Below are 27,276 nucleotides of genomic sequence, written 5' to 3'. Positions count from 1 at the left end.
TGAGCCTTATGACGGCCAACTTCATTTGCATCGACACTGCTGTCTTCCTCATGTTGTCACACCCCAATAACAACCTCCAAAGGCAATAGCAACGTCTAGAATCATTACTATTCATCAACAGCTCTCCTGCATTCACTAACGACACAAATGAATACACCTGCCTAACGACACACATCTGTGAAGCCAATTTAACAAATACTTGTAGTACCTTAAAATGGGGGGACCATGTACAAAAGGTGCTGTCATTTCTAAACGGTTCATCCGATATGTATGAAAATACCCTCAAATTAAAGCTGACAGTCTGCACTTCACCCTCATTGTCATTGTATCCTTTCAAACTCAAAGTGCTAGAGTACAGAACCAAAATAACAAAACAATGGTCACTGTCCAATGAATTATGGAGCTCACTGTATGTAGACTTATCGGCTCAGCTGCTAAGTTTTGTGTTTGAAGTAGCCATATTGACCCAAAAGGTAGCCTTTGTTGCATGCATGTACAATTTGTGATTAATCCAATATTTCATCATGTTGAGCTCTGATTCATAAAGTATGCTGTTTTTGAAAGCAATTGAAAACGTTATACATACTGTTACAAGTTGTGACAGTGTATAAAATATGTTCAAAATATGTGTATAGGCCTATATCCATTGACATTTATCACTGTTTTGCAGATGGCTATGCTCCGTTCCTCTCACTCTCCAACCGGCCCTCAATGTTCCACAGGTCCAGCGATGACAAAGCCTTGCCTGGACCGGGACAATACAACAGCTCACATGGTAAGGTGAGTCATGGATGCATCCATTCACCCAAGTGTGAAATTAATTCACTTTCTAGCAGTCTTGTCAAATGGGTCTGAAGAATCAATGCATTGGGTTCAATTTGATTCCCAAGCTTAGCTAATAATCATAAACCAAGGTGACGTTGATCTGAACCTTGTAGGATAACATTCTGGGAGGACAAAGTCTAAAGAATCGATCAAAGCGGTTTGATGAGGTGGTGTCAGAAGTCCCGGGCCCTGGAGCGTACAACGTCCGGCAGGCGGCAGGAAACACTCTGAGGGGAGCTGAGAGTGAGCCTCTGGGGAAGAGACGCACTAAAGTGGTATGTGTCCTTGAGGTGTATTCACTAGGAACAAAACGGAAGCAAACACGCCGAAACGGGGAGGTACCTACCTGAATTTGTGCAATAAGAAACTCTCGTTTTCATTTCAAAACGTTTTCCACTGCTAAACGTTTTGCTACAGTGTGTCCTAATGAATACACACGTTCTAGCCTAAGCTATCCCATCACAGCACACTCTGTGACAGACCGCAAAGGTGAGTGGGGAACCATCCCACCTTGTCACTGCACATGTTTTAAGACGATTGATGCAGAAGACATAGTAAAAAAGCCATGTAATAATTGGAGTCCCACGCTATCATCTGAGATTGTTTTGTGCTTCCACCCCCTCTTAAACGTTGTGTGCTTGAGCTACAGACTTCTGGATTTGTCTATTTCTTCTGCATCCGCTGATGCCGACCATTAGCCTGTGCGTTTGATTGGGGCTGGTGTTTGTGAGAGCAGATATTCCTTTCCCACTGAGCAAACCATTTATGTACTTACAGCAGTCATATAAATACATTTTGATCAGGTTTTTGCTTTTGTCAATAAAACACATGAATGCAACTGTTTATGTTAAGTTGTTTTTGTATTCTACTTGTAGCGCTGGTTGTCCTGAAAAGACAATGGTACAACGCTTCAATGTAAGGCTAAATATGAGGGCAGGGCAAGCAGATAAATGGAAGTAGTGTATTTCAGGTTTCCGATTCAGGGATTGGCTGGGCATGTTAATGTGTTTCCTATGTTGTCTATTCCACTAGTGGCTTCAGGGTGTTCCTAATCGCCTCAAGTTCCTGCCACAGCCAGACATTCCTTCCATCCCGTCGCCTGGGCAGGCCTTTGGCTATGAAGACAATGGACAGGGATTTCTTTGCAAGCAAAAGGCACCAGCAAAGGATGAAACATTAGGACCTGCTTTCTACAACCCAGTGGTGGTAAGAGAGGAGCGGGCACACACAAATACACACACGCACGCACGCACGCGCACACACACACACACACACACACAACTCACTCAGTAAGTTATGACAGTGAGAGTGGTGAGAGTAAATTCATTAGTGAGTGAGTAAGTGTGTGTGTGTGCGTGTGTTTGCCCTTACCCTGTGTGAGAGAGTTCCATTAGCAGCAGCCGATCTAATGCAACAGTGGGCCTCTTAATTTGTCCGAAATCTATTTCCATAGCTAATGATCGGAGCTCTACAAAGCACCTTGTTCATTTATTCTGGTGTCAACAAAGAGGACCATTAGTAATTATTCTTCAAGTTATATTACAATATTCACTTAAAATAATGCACCGCCCACTGGTCTGGCCTTCAATTAAACTATATTTCATTTGCTAATGACTAACCAAGTCAACAACGTCCTTGAGGTAGGTTATATCAACACTCCAGACTGACAGAAAGAGATTAGTGAGGTAGGTTATATCAACACTCCAGACTGACAGAAAGAGATTAGTGAGGTAGGTCATATCAACACTCCAGACTGACAGAAAGAGATTAGTGAGGTAGGTTATATCAACACTCCAGACTGACAGAAAGAGATTAGTGAGGTAGGTCATATCAACACTCCAGACTGACAGAAAGAGATTAGTGAGGTAGGTCATATCAACACTCCAGACTGACAGAAAGAGATTAGTGAGGTAGGTTATATCAACACTCCAGACTAGCAGAAAGAGATTAGTGAGGTAGGTTATATCAACACTCCAGACTGACAGAAAGAGATTAGTGAGGTAGGTTATATCAACACTCCAGACTGACAGAAAGAGATTAGTGATTTAGGGTTATCAAGAGTGCATCAATTCATTCCTTTCTTCCTCTCCCTCTCACTCCTTGTCTTTAAAGGCTTTAAATCTCCTGACTGACATGCATTTTTAACCACCAAGTTTATCAGGTCATGGAGTTAAGTAGCTGTCTAATGGCATTCTTTCAAAACAGAGAACACTATGCTGATAAGACTTGTTTGGGCACCGCTGATCTATTGGGTGGCTGATGAATAAACCTTTTTTTCCTAACTTGAATATGCATTACAGTGTACAATTAATTTCAAAGCTGACTAAGTTCTTTATGCCCTGAGTTGCTTTGGTTTGCTTTTAGAGTTAGTATTTTGGTAGCATTTTGTTAGATGGTATTTTTGTTAAAGATACGTTTGTAGTGTTCGCAAATTGGATGCAGCTTGTGTTGTTGACTGACATGTTCAGTTACTGTTTGTGTGTCACTGATTGAATTCAAACCTGCCATGTCATGCTGAACCCATGGTTACTTAGAAAAGGGCTGCTCATTTCCAGAACTGTCTTTATTGTCATTCCTGTATGTTAATGGCCCCTGTGCCATATCTCAAATGCCAGAGTAGAAGTGAGGGAGGTTGTAAAGGAAAGAGATTACTGGTCGCTGAATCTCAACTGTTCTGAAATATACTGACATTTGGTGGAATTTCATCATCTCATCCTAAAGAAAGCGAAGCAAAAAAATAGTATAAAATCGAAACAACCCCCTTGCTCCATCGTCACTGATTTTTCCCCTGGATACTTTTTTTTCCACAGGCGGAAACCAGCTTCTCTCTGAAGTACAAAGGCGTCCATTTTGGGAAGATGACAGGGAAGCGAGGCGAGGTGAAGGTGGTGGAGGGCCCTGGACCAGGCCAATATGAGCCTGAAGAGTGAGTGCTGTCTGCCTCTCCTCACATCGAACACTTCAAATCAAGTCAAATCAAATGTTATTGGTCACGTACACGTGTTTAGCAGATGTTATTGTGGGTGTAGCGAAATGCTTGTGCTTCTAGCTCCGACAGTGCAGTAATATCTAACAAGTAATATCTAACAATTTCACAACATATACCCAATACACTACTAAACACACACCCCTAGCCTAGGATACTCCATTCCAGTGACTCTGATCCATAGGACCACGTCAGTCACACATCTATTACCTGAAATGTGCATTCGTTTTCCTCTTTATCGAAATTCACTCAGACCAAATGAGTCATTTTTTTGCCTCCAAAGTAAAATGAAAGTCTTTAACATTGTTTACAATGCACCTCCTGACAGTATTGATGGTGAGTGAGGATGAGTCTTACTAAGCACTTTTGGATATTGTGGGCATTCTCCCGACATCAACAGCTCAATAGTAGGAAGGGCACCTGCGTTCCCCCAGCTATCACATCCCCCACTCTCCTCAATTGAGCTTGGCTTGGACGTGTAAATCTGTCCTCCCATCCTCTCCCATCCTCTCCCATCCTCTCCCATCCTCTCCCATCCTGTCCCAATCCTCTCCCATCCTCTCCCATTCCCAGATATATGTGATTAACAGGGTTGGAAAGGGCCCGTAAGTAAGCATTTCACTGTTAGTCTACAGCTGTTGTTTACAAGGCATGTGACAAATAACATTTGATTTGATTTTGACAGGGTCATTTGGAGATGATTGACAGGGGAAATAAATCCTCACTGTCTCCTAAAAGCTTAAGAGCTGCTGACAAATTCACATCCCATTTCCTCCCCCTAACCTATGCCCCCCTGCAGGTATTCCATGGCAGAGTACGAGAACGTCAATATGAGGAAGGAGCAGAAGAGTCGGGCTGAGCTGGTCATCCCGCGCTACCATGAGATTGTCACCTTGCAGGAGGAAAAGAAGGTAACTCCTTAGGGATGTGTCCGTACCAGTGACACCGTGTCGTCATACCGTAACAACCCCAATCATCATCAGTACAGTGACACTTCTAGTCTCTCTCGTCCGTCTTTCATAGTGCTACTTGAAATGCTATAGGTTCCATAAAGCTAAAGCAGGCCGAGCTAGCTAGCGTGAGTCTTGGCGTATGGTTCACACCTAGACTAGACTGGAGGAGCAAAGCTAAGCATGTAGCACTTAATTGAGAATGACAGGGAGTGTGTGTGTCGACTAACGGGGGACAACACTAGTGGTGACACCAGCTTCCTTCCATTCTTAAAGGGCCTTTTGGGGCTGGGGGGGGGGGGGGGGGGGGGGGGTCTACAACAACAGCACTCCTCAGGGCCTGGTCTCCAACAACAGCACTCCTCAGGGCCTGGTCTCTAACAACAGCACTCCTCAGGGCCTGGTCTCCAACAACAGCACTCCTCAGGGCCTGGTCTCCAACAACAGCACTCCTCAGGGCCTGGTCTCTAACAACAGCCCTCCTCAGGGCCTGGTCTCCAACAACAGCACTCCTCAGGGCCTGGTCTCTAACAACAGCACTCCTCAGGGCCTGGTCTCCAACAACAGCACTCCTCAGGGCCTGGTCTCCAACAACAGCACTCCTCAGGGCCTGGTCTCCAACAACAGCACTCCTCAGGGCCTGGTCTCCAACAACAGCACTCCTCAGGGCCTGGTCTCCAACAACAGCACTCCTCAGGGCCTGGTCTCCAACAACAGCACTCCCCAGGGCTATGCGTTGCACTTTTTTTTCTGTAATGTCTCCATCCTTGCTATGCCTCTCCTCTCCTCTCCTCTCCTCTCCTCTCCTCTCCTCTCCTCTCCTCTCCTCTCCTCTCCTCTCCTCTCCTCTCCTCTCCTCTCCTCTCCTCTCCTCTCCTCTCCTCTCCTCTCCTCTCCTCTCCTCTCCTCTCCTCTCCTCTCCTCTCCTCTCCTCTCCTCTCCTCTCCTCTCCTCTCCTCTCATTTCCTCTTCTTTCCTTTCCCTATGTCGTTCCCATGAAATGCTTATTGCATGCGTGACACTGTGGCGTTCCACTTTCGGCTTCCTGTCCCAGTTATATATCATGTACCACTAGAGAGCATTCAAGCTTCACATTTGGACGGAGCTTGTGCACTACCTGATAAAACAACGTGATCAGTGTTCTGGGGTGAAGCTTCTCTTATGTTACAGGTCTAGGAACAGCTTCCCCTCCCCTTATCCTAACATTAAGTATTAGTGGGGAAAAACTGATCCAAGATCAGGATCTAGGGGCAACTTCACCCTACTCCCTGACCTGCAAATTAACTTGAATGCACAGATGTGGTATATATGTTGGTAGCTTGATAATGATGCTTGATTTCTTCATTTATTACCGCAGTGTTCTAATTGGTTGGATTGAATTACATGTAACATACTGATTAAAGGAGTGTGTTTGACCTTTTTACCTCCCTTTACTTCCAGGAGGAAGGCTATCAAAATGATACCTTCAACTATTTATTAAATCTTTACACGTTTATTACAACTTAACACATTATACAGTACCAGTCAAAAAGTTTGGACACACCTACTCATTCAAGGGTTTTTCTTTATTTTTACTATTTTCTACATTGTAGAATAATAGTGAAGACATCAACACTATGAAATAACACATATGTCTGGTTAGACTGTAAACTATCCTTTCAGACTCACATTAAGCATTTCCAATCCAAAGTTAAATCTAGAATCGGCTTCCTATTTTGTAACAAAGCCTCCTTCACTCATGCTGCCAAACATGCCCTCGTTAAACTGACTATCCTACTGATCCTTGACTTCGGCGATGTCATTTACAAAATAGCCTCCAACACTCTACTCAGCAAATTGGATGTAGTCTATCACAGTGCCATCCGTTTTGTCACCAAAGCCCCATATACTACCCACCACTGTGATCTGTACGCTCTTGTTGGCTGGTCCTCACTACATATTCGTCGCCAAACCCACTGGCTCCATGTCATCTATAAATCTCTGCTAGGCAAATCCCCGCCTTATCTTAGCTCATTGGTCACCATAGCAACACCCACCCGTAGTATGCGCTTCAGCAGGTATATCTCACTGGTCATCCCGAAAGCCAACACCTCCTTTGGCCGCCATTCCTTCCAGTTCTCTGCTGCCAATGACTGGAACGAACTGCACAAATCTCTGAAGCTGGAGACTCTTATCTCCCTCACTAACTTTAAGCATCAGTTGTCAGAGCACCTTACTGATCACTGCACCTGTACACAGCACATCTGAAATTAGCCAACCCAACTACCTCATCCCCATATTGTTATTTATTTAGCTAATTTGCACCCCAGTATCTCTATTTGCACATTCATCTCTTGCACATCTATCATTCCAGTGTTAATACTAAATTGTAATTACTTTGCACTATGGCCTATTTATTGCCTTACCTCCATAACTTGCTACATTTGCACACACTGTATATATATTTTCTGTTGTATTTTTAACTTTATGTTTTGTTTACCCCATATGTAACTCTGTGTTGTTGTTTTTTATCGCACTGCTTTGCTTTATCTTGGCCAGGTTGCAGTTGTAAATGAGAACTTGTTCTCAACTGGTTTACCTGGTTAAATAAAGGTTAAATAAAAAGAAATAAAAAAAATTGTTAAACACATCAACATATATTTGATATTTTAGATTCTTCAAAGTAGCCACCCTTTGCCTTGATGACAGCTTTGCACAAGTTTGGCATTCTCTCAACCAGCTTCACCTGGAATGCTTTTCCAACAGTCTTGAAGGAGTTCCCACATATGCTGAGCACTTGTTGGCTGCTTTTCCTTCACTCTGCGGTCCAACTCATCCCAAACCATCTCAATTGGTTTGAGGTCGGGGGATTGTGGAGGCCAGGTCATCTGATGCAGCAATCCATCACCCTCCTTCTTGGTAAAATAGCCCTTACACAGCCTGGAGGTGTGTTGGGTCATTGTCCTGTTGAAAAGCAAATGATAGTCCCACTAAGCCCAAACCAGATGGCATGGCGTATCGCTGCAGAATGCTGTGGTAGCCATGCTGGTTAAGTGTGCCTTGAGTTCTAAATAAATCACAGACAGTGTCACCAGCAAAGCACCCCCACACCATAACACCTCCCCCTCCATGCTTTACGGTGGGAAATACACATGTGGAGATCATCTGTTCACCCACACCGCGTCTCACAAAGCCACGGCGGTTGGAACCAAAAATCTCCAATTTGGACTCATCAGACCAAAGGACAGATTTCCACCAGTCTAATGTCCATTGCTCATGTTTCTTGGCCCAAGCAAGTCTCTTGTTATTATTTGTGTCCTTTAGTAGTGGTTTCTTTGCAGCAATTTGACCATGAAGGCCTGATTCACGCAGTCTCCTCTGGACAGTTGATGTTGAACTGTGTCTGTTATTTGAACTCTGTGAAGCATTTATTTGGGCTGTAATCTGAGGTGCAGTTAACTCTAATGAACTTATCCTCTGCAGCAGAGGTAACTCTGGGTCTTCCTTTCCTGTGGCGGTCCTCATGAGAGTTTCATCATCAAAGTTTCATCAAAGTTCTTGAAACTTTCCGTATTGACTGACCTTCATGTCTTAAAGTAATGATGGACTGCTGTTTCTCTTTGCTTATTTGAGCTGTTCTTGCCATAATATAAACTTGGTCTTTTACCAAATAGGGCTATCTTCTGTATACCAACCCTACCTTGTCACAACACAACTGATTGGCTCAAACGCATTAAGAAGGAAAGAAATTCCACAAATTAACTTTTAACAAGACACACCTGTTAATTGAAATGCATTCCCGGTGACTACCTCATGAAGATGGTTGAGAGAATGCCAAGAGTGTGCAAAGCTGTCATCAAGGCAAAGGGTGGCTACTTTGAAAAATCTCAAATATAAAATATATTTTGATTTGTTTAACAGTTTTTTAGTTACTACATGATTCCATGTGTTATTTCATAGTTTTGATGTCTTCACTATTATTCTACAATGTAGAAAATAGTAAAAATAAAGGAAAACCCTGGAATGAGTAGGTGTGTCCAAACTTTTGACTGGTACTGTATATAATATGTATATAATATTTTCAGCAAACTTAACATGTGTAAATATTTGTATGAACATGACAAGATTCAACAACTGAGAAATAAACTGAACAAGTTCCACAGACATGTTACTAACATAAATTGAATAATGTGTCCCTGAACAAAGGGGGGGGTCAAAAGTAACAGTCAGTATCTGGTGTGGCCACCAGCTGCATTAAGTACTGCAGTGCATCTCCTCCTCATGGACTGCACCAGATTTGCCAGTTCTTGCTGTGAGATGTTACCCCACTCTTCCACCAAGGCACCTGCAAGTTCCCGGACATTTCTGGGAAGAATGGCCCTAGCCCTCACCATCCGATCCAACAGGTCCCAGACGTGCTCAATGGGATTGAGATCCGGGCTCTTCGCTGGCCATGGCAGAACACTGACATTCCTGTCTTGCAGGAAATCACGCACAGAACGAGCAGTATGGCTGGTGGCATTGTCATGCTGGAGGGTCATGTCAGGATGAGCCTGCAGAAAGGGTACCACATGAGGGAGGAGGATATCTTCCCTGTAACGCACAGCGGTGAGATTGCCTGCAATGACAACAAGCTCAGTCCGATGATGCTGTGACACACCGCCCCAGACCATGACGGACCCTCCACCTCCAAATAATCCCGCTCCAGAGTACAGGCATCGGGGTAACGCTCATTCCATCAAAGATGAACGCGAATCCGACCATTACCCCTGGTGAGACAAAACCGCGACTCGTCAGTGAAGAGCACTTTTTGCCAGTCATGTCTGGTCCAGCGACGGTGGGTTTGTGCCCATAGGCAACGTTGTTGCCGGTGATGTCTGGTGAGGACCTGCCTTACAACAGGCCTACAAGCCCTCAGTCCAGCCTCTCTCAGCCTATTGCGGACAGTCTGAGCACTGATGGAGGGATTGTGCGTTCCTGGTGTAACTTGGGCAGTTGTTGTTGCCATCCTGTACCTGTCCCGCAGGTGTGATGTTCGGATGTACTGATTCTGTGCAGGTGTTGTTACACGTGGTCTGCCACTGCGAGGACGATCAGCTGTCCGTCCTGTCTCCCTGTAGTGCTGTCTTAGGCGTCTCACAGTACGGACATTGCAATTTATTGCCCTGGCCACATCTGCAGTCCTCATGCCTCCTTGCAGCATGCCTAAGGCACGTTCACGCAGATGAGCAGGGACCCTGGGCATCTTTCTTTTGGTGTTTTTCAGAGTCAGTAGAAAGGCCTCTTTAGTGTCCTAAGTTTTCATAATTGTGACCTTAATTGCCTACCGTCTGTAAGCTTTCAGTGTCTTAACGACTGTTCCACAGGTGCATGTTCATTAATTGTTTATGGTTCATTGAACAAGCATGGGAAACAGTGTTTAAACCCTTTACAATGAAGATCTGTGAAGTTATTTTGATGTTTACGAATTATCTTTGAAATACTTTTTTTGCTGAGTTTATATTATATTACAGTTAAAGAACACAGAGATGACAATATAATTAGTACATCCAAGACAGAACAAACAGTCCAAGTTGACTCCATCTCTTGTTGTACTGTATAGTTCAGACCACCGTGTTTTGTGGTGAGGGGAGGTGCAGTATGGTCCGACAGGGGTGTGTGTGTGTGTGTGTGGCTGCCCCACTCCTGACGGTGTGTGTCCCCTGCTGTGGATCCCCCAGTGGTGTCTGGGCTTCCATCCATCATCATTAGAGAGGGACTGGCACGGCAATGCCCCCCTAGCAGATGGGTCATTATTACGGACACACACCATGGACACCCAAGGACTTACTCAATTCAATTGAAGTCACTCAATTCAGAATTCAGATTTGAATTTTTTTTTTTTTTTGAAAATGAACAACTTTTTAAATAAGTAGCTTCTCCTTTTCAGTTTATCAAGTCATTTTTCTATTATTTAATTCGATTCGAATTGGACCCCAACCCTGCACTGTATACTGTCATCACAAAGGTCAACACAGTACTGACCACTACATACCTGGCATGTAGGATTTGATGTGCTGGCTGAAGGTATTCTGCTGTGAAATGTAGACAGTGGCAGTCTTTAGTTGGTCTCTAAAGAGTTAGCAGCAGATGTCTATAAACAGAAGCTGCACACACAGCGACCACATTCATTCTCCCAGACATCATTATTCCTCACTGCTTCGAATGTGTTTGCCCACCAAAGAGGTGTGTGTGTGTGTGTGTGTGTGTGTGTGTGTGTGTGTGTGTGTGTGTGTGTGTGTGTGTGTGTGTGTGTGTGTGTGTGTGTGTGTGTGTGTGTGTGTGTGTGTGTGTGTGTGTGCGTGCGTGCGTGTGTGCGCGCGCTGTGTTTATATGTGTGTGTGCTTGCTTAGTGTACAGATTTTCCTCTTGAGTGTATGTTTGCTTACTTTGTGTGCAGCTTGGTTTCTCAGAGTGCCTGTTTGTGTGTAGGTGTGTCCGTGTATCTAACATCAGTCTTGTGGACTCTAATGGTTGCTAAATCATGTAGCAGTGTGGAGGACATGTGGGACATGGTTCCTGGGCAGGGTGAAAGGGCCAGTATGGGGAGGAGGACTTCAGTCTAATGGCTCACTCCACTCCCCTCACTGCAACCTAGGGATGCGTCCCAAATGGCACCTTATTTCCTAGATAGTGCACTACTTTTGACCAGGCCCTGGTAAAAAATAGTACAATGGGAATATGATGCCATTTGGGACGCATCTCTACTAATGTCTAACCAGAGGCAGGTTACTCTTCTTCCAACATCCCTCTCTCCGTCTCCATCTCCGGCCGCTGTGGTTGTTCATCTTCATAATTGAGTCTTCATCTACTTTTCTCACCACTGCAGTCCTCACGTCTGCTGTCCTCACCTCTACAGTCCTCACCTCTGCAGTCCTCACCTCTGCTGTCCTCACCTCTGCAGTCCTCACCTCTGCAGTCCTCAACACTGCCGTTCTAACCTCTTCTGTCCTCACCTCTGCTGTCCTCACCTCTGCAGTCCTCACCTCTGCAGTCCTCAGCTGGAAGGGCTCAGATGGCATCCAAATCCACCGAGCTGCTCTATCTTCCCCTCTCCCTCTCGGGATAAACCAATAACTCTTTGTTCTCTCTCTCGCTCGCTCTCGCTCTCTGTCTTTGTCTGTCTGTAGGGAGTGCCAGGTCCAGGCCAGTACCACATCAGGAGTCAGTTTGAGAAGCTGAGCAGCCCGTACGGCAATCTACCTGTCTTCAGCCCTCCTTTCCTCTCTCAGGCGCAGGTACAGTAAACACAACACACCATCCTGAAACACAACACATCATCCTGAAACACAACACACCATCCTGAAACACAACACACCATCCTGAAACACAACACACCATCCTGAAACACAACACACCATCCTGAAACACAACACACCATCCTGAAACACAACACACCATCCTGAAACACAACAGACCATCTTGAAACACAACAAACCATCCTGAAACACAACAATCCATCCTGAAACAAAACAGACCATCCTAAAACACAACACACCATCCTGAAACACAACACCATCCTGAAACACAACACACCATCCTGAAACATAACACACCATCCTGAAACACAACACCGCCATCCTAAAACACAACAGGATGCCAACCTTGGAAAAGTAATTTTAATTTCTATACTCTCCTCTATTATGCAATCTTATAGCCATACCAACTATGTCAGTATCAACCATCAGAAAGGGCCTGCAACCGCCTATTGATCATAGCTGGTTTGATTTGGAGACTCCATGTGAATTTAAAATGTGTAAAAGGACTTGTGTTGATACATCTGAACATTAGGAGCTTACTTCCTGAACTGGATTACATTAAGATCCTGGCTATGCAGACGAATCTGGACATTCAGGTATTGACTGAAATGTGGATCTCTGGGGACATTCTGGACTCTGATATTAATATTGTCAGCGTCTGGGTGAAGTGGGGAAACGGAATCAGGCGCAGGACACAGAACTGAGAGATGAATGGCTTTACTAGACTCAAAGTAAACCATAGCAAACCCTCCACGCAGGGAAGAGCAAAACAACAGCTCAACAGACGACGTAACAAAGAACAATCACGCACACCCCCAGGAGGGAAAACAGAGGTAATATAGGGAAACTAATAAGCCTAATGAGTAACAGGTGTGAAAAATAAAGACAGAACTAGTGAGACACAGAAACATCGATCGGTGGCAGCTAGTACTCCGGTGACGACGACCGCCGAAGCCTGCCCGAGCGAGGAGGAGGGGCAGCCTCGGCCGTATCCGTGACAGTACCCCCCCCCCCCCCCCCCCCCTTTGACGCGCGGCTCCAGCCGTGCGTCGACACCGGCCTCGGGGACGGCCAGAAGGACGCGGAGCAGGGCGAGTCGGATGACGACGATGGAACTCCCTTAACAAGGAGGGATCGAGGATGTCCCTCCTGGGAACCCAGCTCCGTTCCTCCGGACCGTACCCCTCCCACTCCACGAGATACTGCAGGCCTCCAACCCGACGCCTCAAATCCATGATGGAACGGACCGAGTACGCCGGTGCCCCCTCAATGTCCAATGGGGGCGGAGGAACCTCCCGCACTTCGGACTCCTGGAGCGGACCAGCTACCACCGGCCTGAGGAGAGACACATGGAACGAGGGGTTAATACGGTAATCAGGGGGGAGCTGTAACCTATAATAAACCTCGTTCAACCTCCTCAGGACTTTAAAGGGCCCCACAAACCGCCGACCCAGCTTCCGGCAGGGCAGGCGAAGGGGCAGGTTTCGGGTCGAGAGCCAGACCCGGTCCCCCGGTGCATAAACCGGAGCCTCACTGCGGTGGCGGTCGGCACTCGCCTTCTGTCTCCTAATCGCCCTTTGCAGGCGTACATGGGCAGCGTTCCATGTTTCCTCCGAGCGCCGAAACCATTCATCCACCGCAGGAACCTCGATCTGGCTCTGATGCCACGGTGCCAGGACCGGCTGGTAACCTAGTACACACTGAAAAGGAGACAGGTCAGTGGAGGAGTGGCGGAGGGAATTTTGTGCCATCTCTGCCCAGGGGATGTAAACTGACCAATCCCCCTGCCGGTCCTGGCAATACGACCTCAGAAACCTACCCACATCCTGGTTTACTCTCTCCACCTGCCCATTACTCTCGGGGTGAAAACCTGAGGTCAGGCTGACCGAGACCCCCAGATGGTCCATAAACGCCTTCCAGACCCTCGACGTGAACTGGGGACCCCGATCAGACACTATATCCTCAGGCACCCCGTAGTGCCGGAAGACGTGTGTAAACAGGGCCTCTGCGGTCTGTAGGGCAGTAGGGAGACCGGGCAAAGGAATGAGACGACAGAACTTAGAAAACCGATCCACAACGACCAGGATCGTGGTGTTACCCTGTGACGGAGGAAGATCCGTAACAAAGTCCACCGATAGGTGTGACCACGGCCGCTGTGGAACGGGGAGAGGTTGTAATTTACCACTGGGCAGGTGTATAGGTGCCTTGCACTGGGCACACACCGAACAGGAAGAAACATAAACCCTCACGTCCTGAGCTAAGGTAGGCCACCAGTACTTCCCACTAAGACAGCGCACTGTCCGACCAATGCCAGGATGGCCAGAAGAGAGTGACGTGTAAGCCCAATAAATCAAACGATCGCGAACCTCGGACGGAACATACGCACGACCCACTGGACACTGGGGGGGAGTGGGCTCCGTGCGTAATGCCCGCTCGGTGTCCGCGTCAACCTCCCATAACACCGGTGCCACCAGACAAGAAGCCGGAAGTATGGGAGTAGGCTCCCTGGTCCGATCCTCTGAGTCATATAGCCGGGACAGAGCGTCTGCCTTACCATTCTGGGAACCTGGTCTATATGATAGGGTGAACACAAAACGCGTGAAAAACATGGCCCACCTTGCCTGACGAGGATTCAGTCTCCTCGCTGCCCGAATGTACTCCAGATTGCGGTGGTCAGTCAAAATGAGAAAAGGGTGTTTAGCCCCCTCAAGCCAATGTCTCCACACCTTAAGAGCTTTCACAACAGCTAACAGCTCCCGATCCCCCACGTCATAGTTTTTCTCCGCCGGGCTGAGCTTCTTCGAGAAGAAAGCACAGGTGCGGAGTTTGGGAGGCGTACCCGAGCGCTGAGACAGTACAGCTCCTATCCCCGCCTCGGCGCGTCCACCTCGACTATGAATTGCAAGGAAGGATCCGGATGAGCCAGCACGGGAGCCGTGGTGAACAGCGCCTTCAGCTGACCAAAAGCCCTGTTCGCCTCAGCTGACCACTGCAGGCGCACCGATCCGCCCTTTAGCAAAGAGGTTATGGGAGCTGCTACCTGGCCAAAGCCCCGGATAAATCTCCGGTAGTAGTTGGCAAAACCCAAAAATCGCTGCACCTCCTTTACCGTGGTAGGTAAAGCAACTGAGGACTCATTGTGTAAGACAAATCAGAAAGGCTAAATCTGATTATTATGTAACCGCTCTTTCGGATTGTAATGGGAACCAACCAAAATTCTGGATAACTGTCAAATCCCTGAAGGGTTCTACTTCCTCCTCTCTGCCACAACAAATTCAGACACTGGCCTCATTATGGGAAAAAAATCCATTATTAATGCATTTAATCACCATTTTATTTCAGCGGGCTATCTCTTTGGAAGAACTTCTAAGCCTATTCACAATTATGTTGGGCTGGATGCTGATAGGGGGAACTTGCTGAATGATCAGAGAAATTATAGTCAAAGCTTTTCTTTTAGGCTATTTACAGAAAGTCCTGGATGCTTTGCTAGCAATAGACAACAAGAAATCCACATTTCAAGAACTTTGAAAGTTTCTTAAAGTTCAGTCGCAAAAACCATCAAGCGCTATGATGAAACTGTCTCTCATGACGACCGCCACAGGAATGGAAGACCCAAAGTTACCTCTGCTGCAGAGGATACGTTTATTAGAGTTACCAACCTCAGAAATTGCAGCCCAAATAAATGCTTCATAGAGTTCAAGTAACAGACACATCTCAACATCAACTGTTCAGAGGAGACTGTGTGAATCAGGCCTTCATGGTCGATTTGCTGCAAAGAAACCACTACTAAAGGACACCAATAATAACAAGAGACTTGCTTGGGCCAAAAAACACGAGAAATGGACATTAGACCGGTGGTAATTTGTCCTTTGGTCTGGAGTCCAAATTGGAGATTTTTGGTTCCAACCGCTGTGGCTTTGTGAGACGCGGTGTGGGTAAACAGATGATCTCCGCATGTGTATTTCCCACCGTAAAAGCATAGAGGAGGAGGTGTTAGGGTGTGGGGGTGCTTTGCTGGTGACACTGTCTGTGATTTATTTAGAATTCAAGGCACACTTAACCAGCATGGCTACCGCAGCATTCTGCAGCGATACGCCATCCCATCTGGTTTGGGCTTAGTGGGACTATCATTTGTTTTTCAACAGGACAATGACCCAACACACCTCCAGGCTGTGTAAGGGCTATTTTACCAAGAAGGAGAGTGATGGAGTGCTGCATCAGATGACCTGGCATCCACAATCCCCCGACCTCAACCCAATTGAGATGGTTTGGGGTGAGTCGGACAGCAGAGTGAAGAAAAGCAGCCAACAAGTGCTCAGCATATGTGGGAACTCCTTCAAGACTGTTGGAAAAGCATTCCAGGTGAAGCTGGTTGAGAGAATGCCAAGAGTGTGCAAAGCTGTCATCAAGGCAAAGGGTGGCTATTTGAAGAATCTAAAATATAAAATATATTTTGATTTGTTTAACACTGTTTTGGTTACTACATGATTCCATATGTGTTATTTCATAGTTTTGATGTCTTCACTATTATTCTAAAATGTAGAAAATAGTAAAAATAAAGAAAAACCCTTGAATGAGTAGGTGTTCTAAAACATTTGACCGGTAGTGTATATACTTATTTTGACCAGGCTCTGGTAGTGTAGTAAAGTAGTACTATATAGGGAATAGGGTGCCATTTTGAACTTAGACATCAGATGAATTCCTTGTTGGATTGGGAAGAGCTCAGATTGCTACAGCAACTCACTGTATTTCAGCAGAACTCATGTGGAGAGCTAGACTCAAAGAAACTCCTGACATATGTCTTAATTAACACTCTCTCAGCCTCCACACACACACACACACACACACACACACACACACACACACACACACACACACACACACACACACACACACACACACACACACACACACATTTCTCCAATACACATTCCACTGGGGTACAAATCAGCTCCACCTGCATATAAAACACTTCTATAGTTTCTGATGAGTGACAGACAGGTTGGAGCTGACAGACGGTTTTCTTTCTGGCCTCTACAGAGCGGGTGTAAGGGGGAGTTAGTGCGAGTTAGTGTGAGTTAACGAAAGTTAGTGCAAGTGAGTTAGTAGGAATAAGTGGGAGTGAGTGCAAGTTAGTTAGTGGGAATTAATGGGAGTTAGCTGGAGTTAGTGCAAGTTAGTTAGCTGGGAGTTAGCGGAAGTTATCAGGGAGTTAGTTAGCAGGAGTTAGTGGGCGTTAGGAGAACAAAGCAGAGCAGAGCAGAGCAGAGGAGAGGAGAGGAGAGCAGAGGAGAGCAGAGGAGAGGAGAGGAGAGGAGAGGAGCTGGTTTCTATTGCCCCACAATGCGTCAGCATGCCGCTCTGCCCTGTGAAGTCGTCTCTCTAGGTCTCTCAGCTAGGACGCTCAGCCTCAGCCTCAGTCCACGCCATCTGACACTCTCCTCCAGAAGAAGGAGGGGGGATGAGAGGAGCAGCTGGAGCCCACCCTCTCCTCTCCTCTCCTCTCCTCTCCCCTCCTCTCCTCTCTCCTTCTCTCTCCCTCTCTCTCTCCTCTTCTCTCTCTCTTTCTCTTTCTCTTCTCCTTCTCTTTCTCCTTCTCTTCTCTCTTCTCTTCTCTTCTCTTCTCTTCTCTTCTCTTCTCTTTCTCTCTTCTCTTCTCTTCTCTTCTTCTTTCTTCTTCTCTTCTCTTCTCTTCTCTTCTCTTCTCTTCTCTTCTCTTCTCTTTCTCTCTTCTCTTCTCTTCTCTTCTCTTCTCTTCTCTTCTCTCTCTCTCTCTCCTCTCTCTCTCCTTCTCTCCTCCTCTCTCTCCTCTCCTCTCCTCTCCTCTCCTCTCCCTCTCCTCTCCTCTCCTCTCCTCTCCTCTCCTCTCTCCTTCCTCTCCTCTCCTCTCTCTCCTCCTCTCCTCTCCTCTCCTCCCTCCCTCTCCTCTCCTCCTCTCACCTCAGGAGCCTGTGTGCTGTAGACAGCCTCAATTTCCCCACATGAGTTAATGTAGCACTTTATACAATCTGGCATATTCAGCCTTGCTTGCATCCTGACTGAACTCCCTCCCTCCTCCCTCCCTCCCTCCCTCCCTCCCTCCCTCCCTCCCTCCCTCTGTAAGAGCTCATAATAAGCATTACTACCCTGGCTTACTCTGTAAAACAACACATTTCACTACACCTATCTGGTGTATGTGACAATAAAATATTATTATCGTTTTATGTACACATGCTCTCTTTATAATCGATCCCCTCTTTTCGTTTGCCACCTTGCATAAATGGGAATGTACAAACCGACCGCAGTGTTTGGTGTGGAAGGAAAGGTAGGTCTCTCCTACAGCTGATCTAACCTAGCCATGCTGATCTAACCTAGCCATGCTGATCTAACCAAGCCATGCTGATCTAACCTAGCTATGCTGATCTAACCTAGCCATGCTGATCTAACCTAGCCATGCTGATCTAACCTAGCCATGGTGATCTAACCTAGCCATGCTGAGCTAACCTAGCCATGCTGATCTAACCTAGCTATGCTGATCTAACCATGCTGATCTAACCTAGCCATGCTGATCTAACCTAGCCATGCTGATCTAACCTAACCATGCTGATCTAACCATGCTGATCTAACCTAGCCATGGTGATCTAACCTAGCCATGCTGAGCTAACCTAGCCATGCTGATCTAACCTAGCTATGCTGATCTAACCATGCTGATCTAACCTAGCCATGCTGATCTAACCTAGCCATGCTGATCTAACCATGCTGATCTAACCTAGCCATGGTGATCTAACCTAGCCATGCTGAGCTAACCTAGCCATGCTGATCTAACCTAGCTATGCTGATCTAACCATGCTGATCTAACCTAGCCATGCTGATCTAACCTAGCCATGCTGATCTAACCATGCTGATCTAACCTAGCCATGCTGATCTAACCTAACCATGCTGATCTAACCTAACCATGCTGATCTAACCATGCTGATCTAACCTAGCCATGCTGATCTAACCATGCTGATCTAACCTAGCCATGCTGATCTAACCATGCTGATCTAACCATGCTGATCTAACCTAGCCATGCTGATCTAACCATGCTGATCTAACCTAGCCATGCTGATCTAACCTAGCCATGCTGATCTAACCATGCTGATCTAACCTAGCCATGCTGATCTAACCTAACCATGCTGATCTAACCTAGCCATGCTGATCTAACCATGCTGATCTAACCATGCTGATCTAACCATGCTGATCTAACCATGCTGATCTAACCTAGCCATGCTGATCTAACCATGCTGATCTAACCTAGCCATGCTGATCTAACCATGCTGATCTAACCTAGCCATGCTGAGCTAACCTAGCCATGCTGATCTAACCATGCTGATCTAACCATGCTGATCTAACCTAGCCATGTAGAAGTGTTCGCTAGAGGACAGGGGAGTGTCCTTGTGTTAGTGGGGAGACCGGGCTTCTCAGAGTCAACACACCTGCACTTTTCAACGCCAAATCATCCTCCAAGGCTGAGGAGCGAGAGAGATATGAAGTCTGTTAAACAAGTGGACCTTCATGTCTATAAGAATGTTACTTACTCACCATGACCCTTGGTCTTTTTTCCTTGTCTGTCTATTCTGATCTGTGGACTTGTCAGGTGTGTAGTTACGGTAGATAGTAGATGATGCAGATGGCATTGTAGCCTGGGTACCAGGATGTTTGTGCCATTATGCCACTCCTTTTCATGCCAAACATGATAGCACAAACATACTGATACCCAGGCTAGCAGTATTGTGAGTGGATGACATGACTGTTTGGTGTCCCCTGTCTGTCTGTCTGTCTGTCTGTCTGTCTGTCTGTCTGTCTGTCTGTCTGTCTGTCTGTCTGTCTGTCTGTCTGTCTGTCTGTCTGTCTGTCTGTCTGTCTGTCTGTCTGTCTGTCTGTCTGTCTGTCTGTCTGTCTGTCTGTCTGTCTGTCTGTCTGTCTGTCTCTCTGTCTGTCTGTCTGTCTGTCTGTCCCTCCCTCTCAGCGGTTCAGTCCTGTGAAGGAACTGGCTCCTCCTGTAGGCATGTACAATGACCCGCGCTGCGCTCTGGAGATCCTCAAGAAGACCACCGGGCTGCTGAGAAACCCCTTTGGCCTGACTGCTGTTCGGTTCCTTCCTGACAGCCGGAAACAGTCCACTCCAGGTGTGTGTGTGTTTGTGTGTGTGTTTGTGTATAATATACACTACCGTTCAAAAGTTTGGGGTCACTTAGAAATGTCCTTGTTTTCGACAGAAAAACATTTTTTTTGTCCATTAAAATAACATCAAATTGATCAGAAATACAGTGTAGTCATAGTTAATGTTGTAAATTGTTATTATAGCTGGAAACGGCTGATTTTTTATGGAATATCTACATAGGCATACAGAGGCCCATTATCAGCAAGCATCAGTCCTGTGTTCCAATGGCACGTTGTGTTTGCTAATCCAAGTTGATCATTTTAAAAAGGCTAATTGATCATTAGAAAACCCTTTTGCAATTATGTTAGCACAGCTGAAAACTGTTGTGCTGATTAAAGAAGCAATAAAACTGGCCTTCTTGAGACTAGTTGAGTGTCTGGAGCATCAGCAATTGTGGGTTCGATTACAGGCTCAAAATGGCCAGAAACAAATAACTTTCTTCTGAAACTAATCAGTCTCTTCTTGTTCTGAGAAATGAAGGGTATTCCACGCGAGAAATTGCCAAGAAACTGAAGATCTCGTACAACGCTGTGTGCTACTCCCTTCACAGAACAGCGCAAACTGGCTCTAACCAGAATAGAAAGAGAAGTGGGAGGCCCCAGTGCACAACTGAGCAAGAGGACAAATACATTAGAGTGTCTAGTTTGAGAAACAGACGCCTCACAGATCCTCAACTGGCAGCTTCATTAAATAGTACCCGCAAAACACCAGTCTCAACGTCAACAGTGAAGAGGCGACTCCGGGATGCTGACCTAGGCAGAGTTGCAAAGAAAAAGCCATATCTCAGACTGGTCAATAAAAATAAAAGATTAAGATGGGCAAAAGAACACAGACACTGGACTTTTTCTTTGCAACTCTGCCTAGGTCAGCATCCCGGAGTCTTCTCTTCACTGTTGACGTTGAGACTGGTGTTTTGCGGGTACTATTTAATGAAGCTGCCAGTTGAGGACCTGTGAGGCATCTGTTTCTCAAATTAGACACTAATGTATTTGTCCTCTTGCTCAGTTGTGCACCGGGGCCTCCCACTCCTCTTTCTATTCTGGTTAGAGCCAGTTTGCGCTGTTCTGTGAAGGGAGTAGTACACAGCGTTGTACGAGATCTTCAGTTTCTTGGCAATTTCTCGCATGGAATAGCCTTCATTTCTCAGAACAAGAAAAGACTGACGAGTTTCAGAAGAAAGTTCTTTGTTTCTGGCCATTTTGATCCTGTAATCAAACCCCCAATTGCTGATGCTCTAGATACTCAACTAGTCTCAAGAAGGCCAGTTTTATTGCTTCTTTAATCAGCACAACAGTTTTCAGCTGTGCTAACATAATTGCAAAAGGGTTCTCTAATGGTCAATTAGCCTTTTAAAATGATGGTTGCTTAAAATGGGCCTCTGTACGCCTATGTAGATATTCCATTAAAAATCAGCCGTTTCCAGCTACAATAGCCATTTACAACATTAACAATGTCTACACTGTATTTCTGATTAATTTGATGTTATTTTAATGGACCAAAAAAATTGCTTTTCTTTCGAAAACAAGGACATTTCTAAGTGACCCCAAACTTTTGAACGGCAGTGTATACATCCACAACACACACCTCTCAAACACACCCCGTTACTCACATCGCTGACCCAGTGTGTGTTTATGTACTTAACAGCCGGCCGGATGTTTTACGGCTGGTACATGATGACTGTACATCATCTAGAAATACTGCCGTTTGCCAAGTGCATAAATGCCCGGCATAGATAGGTGGATAAAGGTAGTTTCAGTGATGACTGAAACGTCAATACATGTGAAGTAGAGCTTTTATGTATTTTAGTGTTAGTGTGTGTACAGGGAGAGATTTAATGTATCAAGGTAGGCGCAGGGTATCGAACAGTCATTCCCCCACATTTATCAATTTACTGCCCCTCTTACACACACATAAACACAGTCCCCACCCCCACCTGTGTTAATGCTCTGCTCTGCTCCCACATCAGGTCCTGGTGCCTATAATATGTTTGAATATGGCCTGGCCCAGGACAGTATAAAAAAAGCTTACCTAGAGTCCACCAGAAAGGGAGGCTTTGGCTCGACGGCCCAACGCAGTCTCGTGTTCCACAACAATGAAGAGGTCCCTGGGCCTGGCCAGTACAAGGTAGGGCTTGCTCTCAGCACTGCTAGAAAGACCCAGAGTGAGCTAGAACCATGGCATTATTACAGAGCTCAGCAAACACTCTCATCTCCTGTGTGTGTGTGTGCGTGCATGTGTGTGTGTGTGTGTGTGTGTGTGTGTGTGTGTGTGTGTGTGTGTGTGTAGGTGGAAAAGAAGACGGAGGAGCTGTATAAGAAGCAGCACACAGCAGCGTTCAAGTCAGCCACAGAACGACTGGGCATATCCCTGGTGGCTAAAGTAAGACTACGGGGCTTTGCCTGATCACGCATGCTGTGATACAGCTGTTTAGAACATGCATCAACTCAGCATGCGAACTAAGGAGAGTATCAACAACGTACAGTCAGAATGCTTCTTTCACAATAGATACTCCACCTTCCCTCAGAACGGCATTCTCTAGTCTGCTAAGGAAGTCTCACCTGTGGAAACCTGTATATACACACACACACATCCACTGAAGCTCTGCGCTGCTGTTAGTGATAGTGTGTGTGTGTGTGTATGTGTGTGTGTATATGTGTGTGTGTGTGTGTGTGTGTGTGTGTGTGTGTGTGTGTGTGCAGCAGTTCAGTGGGAGTAATAAGCCTGGGTTTAAGTTGGCCTCTATAAATAGTGCCTCTCAGCTGGCAGCATGTGTCCCAGGGTGTCCTGAGGCTCAGCCAGAGCACGATGCTCCCTCTGTCAACACTGACAATTTATTCCATGCACAACGCCGCCCCCCATTACCCCCATATTGATAAATTCCGGACCATCATAAAACGAGAGGTGTAATTAATTTCTCTCCCAGCAAGTTGCTTCTCTTATTAATCACCTTTAACAGCCGTATGTTGCCTCCCAAATGGCACCCTATTCCCTGTGTTGTGCACTACATTTGACCAGAGACAAGGGTGCCATTTGGGATTCCTCCATTAACATAGCAGCCTTACAGGGGAGGTGAGGGGTGAGGCAGGGCGTCATATTGAGCCAAGTCTCACTAATGGTCCCGAAGTGCACTGACAGAGGCAGAAAGTTTTGGGGAATTTGTAGTTTGATAGGAATGCTTATTGTGTGGTTTGGTGGGTTTCTAGGCCTAGACAAGAGTCAGAAGTATGCATATTTTAAGCTGTACAGAACTGGGTCCAATACTATTTGAAACCTTTTCAAATACTTTGAGCATTTTATCTCGCCTCCCTGGAGTGCTACACGGGCGGGGTTTCCGTTTTGTGACTATTCTATTGGTCAATTAAGCCATGCGAGCTCAAACAAGCACATATAAAGTATTTGAAATTATTTCAAATAGTATTTGAACCCAGGTCTTAAGCTGTTTGGGTGAATAATATGAAGGTATGCATGTCAGTCAGGGGCACTTTGAGCTTCGCTGATTGTGATGGTGAAAGGTGTAGCTCCTCGGTGAACAATACCAAACTAACAAGGTGTACCTCCTCAGTGAACCATACCAAACTAACAAGGTGTACCTCCTCAGTGAACCATACCAAACTAACAAGGTGTACCTCCTCAGTGAACCATACCAAACTAACAAGGTGTACCTCCTCAGTGAACCATACCAAACTAACAAGGTGTACCTCCTCAGTGAACCATACCAAACTAACAAGGTGTACATCCTCAGTGTCTTATACAAATGTGCATTAAAAATACTTTTAACTACAGATGCAGATGGATAGACGCGCTCAAAGGTATTATGTGGGGGTTTTCTTTGACTGGTATTGCCAGCCTTATCCACTAGGTTTGCTGCAGGTAGAAAATATTAGGAAATGTTCATTAAATTGACACAAGCTGTCTCCAATCAGTCAATCAATCAATTTATCTATCAATCAATGTCTGGTTGTAAGTGAGTGTTTAAAGAGTAACTTTCATGAAAAAAACGGATGTATTAGTTATAGTTTTAGTGAAACACGTCAATCCTGGTCTTCATTTTGACAGTTCGTTTGCAAATGTTATATACCGTGCGTTCGGAAACTATTCAGACCCCTTCACTTTTTCCACATTTTGTTACATTACAGTGTTATTCGAAAATGGATTTAAAAAATGTTTCCCTCATCAATCTACACACAATACCCCGTAATGACAAGGCAAAAATGATTTTTTAGATTTTTTTGCAAATGTATTAAAAATTAAATACGGAAATATCACATTTACTGAAATATTCAGACCCTTTACTCAGTACTTTGTTGAAGCACCTTTGGCAGCGATTACAGCCTTGAGTCTTCTTGGGTATGACGCTACAAGCTTGGCAGAACTGTATTTGCGAAGTTTCTCCCATTCTTCTCTGCAGATACTCTCAAGCTCTGTCAGGTTGGGTGAGGAGCGTCGCTGCACAGCTATTTTCAGGTCTCTCCAGAGATGTTCGATAGGGTTCAAGTCCGGGCTCTGGCTGGGCCACTCAAGGACATTCAGACACTTGTCCCGAAGCCACTCCTGCGTTGTCTTGGCTGTGTGCTTAGGGTCGTTGTCCTGTTGGAAGGTGAACCTTTGTCCCAGTCTGAGGTCCTGAGCGCTCTGGAGCAGGTTTTCATCAAGGATCTCTCTGTACTTTGCTCCGTTCATCTTTCCCTCGATCCTGACTAGTCTCCCAGTCCCTGCCGCTGAAAAACATCCCCACAGCATGATGCTGCCACCACCATGCTTCACTGTAGGGATGGTGCCAGGTTTCCTCCAGATGTGACGCTTGGCATTCACGCCAAAGAGTTCAATCTTGGTTTCATCAGACCAGATAATCTTGTTTCTCATGGTCTGAGAGTCCTTTAGGTGCCTTTTGACAAACTCCAAGCGGGCTGTCATGTGCTTTTTACTGAGGAGTGGCTTCCGTCTGGCCACTCTACCATAAAGGCCTGATTGGTGGAGTGCTGCAGAGATGGTTGTCTTTCTGGAAGGTTCTCCCATCTCCACAGAGGAACTCTGGAGCTCTGTCAGAGTGACCATCGCGGTCTTGGTCACCTCCCTGACCAAGACCCTTCTCCCCCGATTGCTCAGTTTGGCCGTGCGGCCAGCTCTAGGAAGAGTCTTGGTGGTTCCAAACTTCTTCCATTTAAGAATGATGGAGGCCACTGTGTTCTTGGGGACCTTTAACGCTGCAGAAATGTTTTGGTACCCTTCCCCAGATCTGTGTCTCAACACAATCCTGTCTCTGAGCTCTACGGACAATTCCTTCGACCTCATGGCTTGGTTTCTGCTCTGACATGCACTGTCAACTGTGGGACCTTATATAGACAGGTATGTGCCTTTCTAAATCATGTCCAATCAATTGAATTTACCACAGGTGGACTCCAATCAAGTTGTAGAAACATCTCAAGGATGATCAATGGAAACAGGATGCACCGGAGCTCAATTTCGAGTCTCATAGCAAAGGGTCTGAATACTTATGTAAACAATTTCTAAAAACGGTTTTCTCTTTGTCATTGTAGGGTATTGGGTGTAGATTGATGGGGAAAATATTTTAATTTTATCCATTTTTGAATAAAGCTGTAACGTAACAAAATGTGGAAAAAGTGAAGGGGTCTGAATACTTTCCGAATGCGCTGTATTTTGGTATTTCTAATGGTAAGTCTATCTCTTTCCCCCTAGCGGTTCAACTCTACCGTTGAAATTGTGATGTAGAGGCACCTTGAGAAGGTTCCTTTACGTCATCTCAAGGGAGGGGTTCGGTATGAAATACACTACCTTCTAGATGTGCTGGGTGGTACCACCTCAAGGCTTACTATAAAAGCAGGTGACAGTGCGCCTTATTTGGCAACGGTCTTGTTAAGTGGAGTGTGCCAATATATTTTGCATGATGCTTCCTTGACTAGACTACTGACATTACACAAAATTCAGTAAGGCACGTATTTCCACGTATAACCAAATTCAAAATTTCTGCTTACCATTTCATCAGCCTGGTCTCATAGACTAGACGTAACATAGTAAACTTCACTTCCAATCCCCCATATGTTTTTTTTTCTTGCAAATATATATATACAGTGGGGAGAACAAGTATTTGATACACTGCCGATTTAGCAGGTTTTCCTACTTACAAAGCATGTAGAAGTCTGTAATTTTTTATCATAGGTACACTTCAACTGTGAGAGACGGAATCTAAAAACCAGAAAATCACATTGTATGATTTTTAAGTAATTGATTTTCATTTTATTGCATGACATAAGTATTTGATACATCAGAAAAGCAGAACTTAATATTTGGTACAGAAACCTTTGTTTGCAATTACAGAGATCATACGTTTCCTGTAGGTCTTGACCAGGTTTGCACACACTACAGCAGGGATTTTGGCCCACTCCTCCATACAGACCTTCTCCAGATCCTTCAGGTTTTGGGGCTGTCGCTGGGCAATACAGACTTTCAGCTCCCTCCAAAGATTTTCTATTGGGTTCAGGTCTGGAGACTGGCTAGGCCACTCCAGGACCTTGAGATGCTTCTTACGGAGCCACTCCTTAGTTGCCCTGGCTGTGTGTTTCGGGTCGTTGTCATGCTGGAAGACCCAGCCACGACCCATCTTCAATGCTCTTACTTGTTGGCCAAGATCTCGCGATACATGGCCCAATCCATCCTCCCCTCAATACGGTGCAGTCGTCCTGTCCCCTTTGCAGAAAAGCATCCCCAAAGAATGATGTTTCCACCTCCATGCTTCACGGTTGGGATGGTGTTCTTGGGGTAGTACTCATCCTTCTTCCTCCAAACACGGCGAGTGGAGTTTAGACCAAAAAGCTCTATTTTTGTCTCATCAGACCACATGACCTTCTCCCATTCCTCCTCTGGATCATCCAGATGGTCATTGGCAAACTTCAGACGGGCCTGGACATGTGCTGGCTTGAGCAGGGGGACCTTGTGTGCGCTGCAGGATTTTAATCCATGACGGCGTAGTGTGTTACTAATGGTTTTCTTTGAAACTGTGGTCCCAGCTCTCTTCAGGTCATTGACCAGGTCCTGCCG

At 45.8% G+C, this 27,276-nt stretch overlaps 1 protein-coding gene across 1 annotated transcript in view; it reads left to right on the top strand.

Annotated features, from left to right (window-relative positions):
• Positions 1-27,276, top strand: part of stpg2 (sperm-tail PG-rich repeat containing 2) — a gene marked incomplete at both ends in the record, with an annotated part of 57,459 nt that overhangs the window by 1,504 nt on the left and 28,679 nt on the right. Inside the window, 9 exons of the mRNA XM_084177520.1 lie at positions 671-780; positions 939-1,100; positions 1,858-2,031; positions 3,636-3,751; positions 4,611-4,722; positions 11,910-12,017; positions 20,026-20,185; positions 22,187-22,344; positions 22,507-22,599. Coding sequence (XP_084033646.1) covers positions 671-780; positions 939-1,100; positions 1,858-2,031; positions 3,636-3,751; positions 4,611-4,722; positions 11,910-12,017; positions 20,026-20,185; positions 22,187-22,344; positions 22,507-22,599 — 1,193 coding nt within the window. The remainder of the gene's footprint in view (positions 1-670; positions 781-938; positions 1,101-1,857; positions 2,032-3,635; positions 3,752-4,610; positions 4,723-11,909; positions 12,018-20,025; positions 20,186-22,186; positions 22,345-22,506; positions 22,600-27,276) is intronic.

The sequence above is a fragment of the Coregonus lavaretus genome (assembly GCF_964263955.1).
Source record: "Coregonus lavaretus genome assembly, chromosome: 14".
NCBI lineage: Eukaryota > Metazoa > Chordata > Actinopteri > Salmoniformes > Salmonidae > Coregonus > Coregonus lavaretus.
The sequence above is the reverse complement of the archived record's forward strand: the minus strand, read 5'-3'. Positions and strand labels throughout refer to the sequence as shown.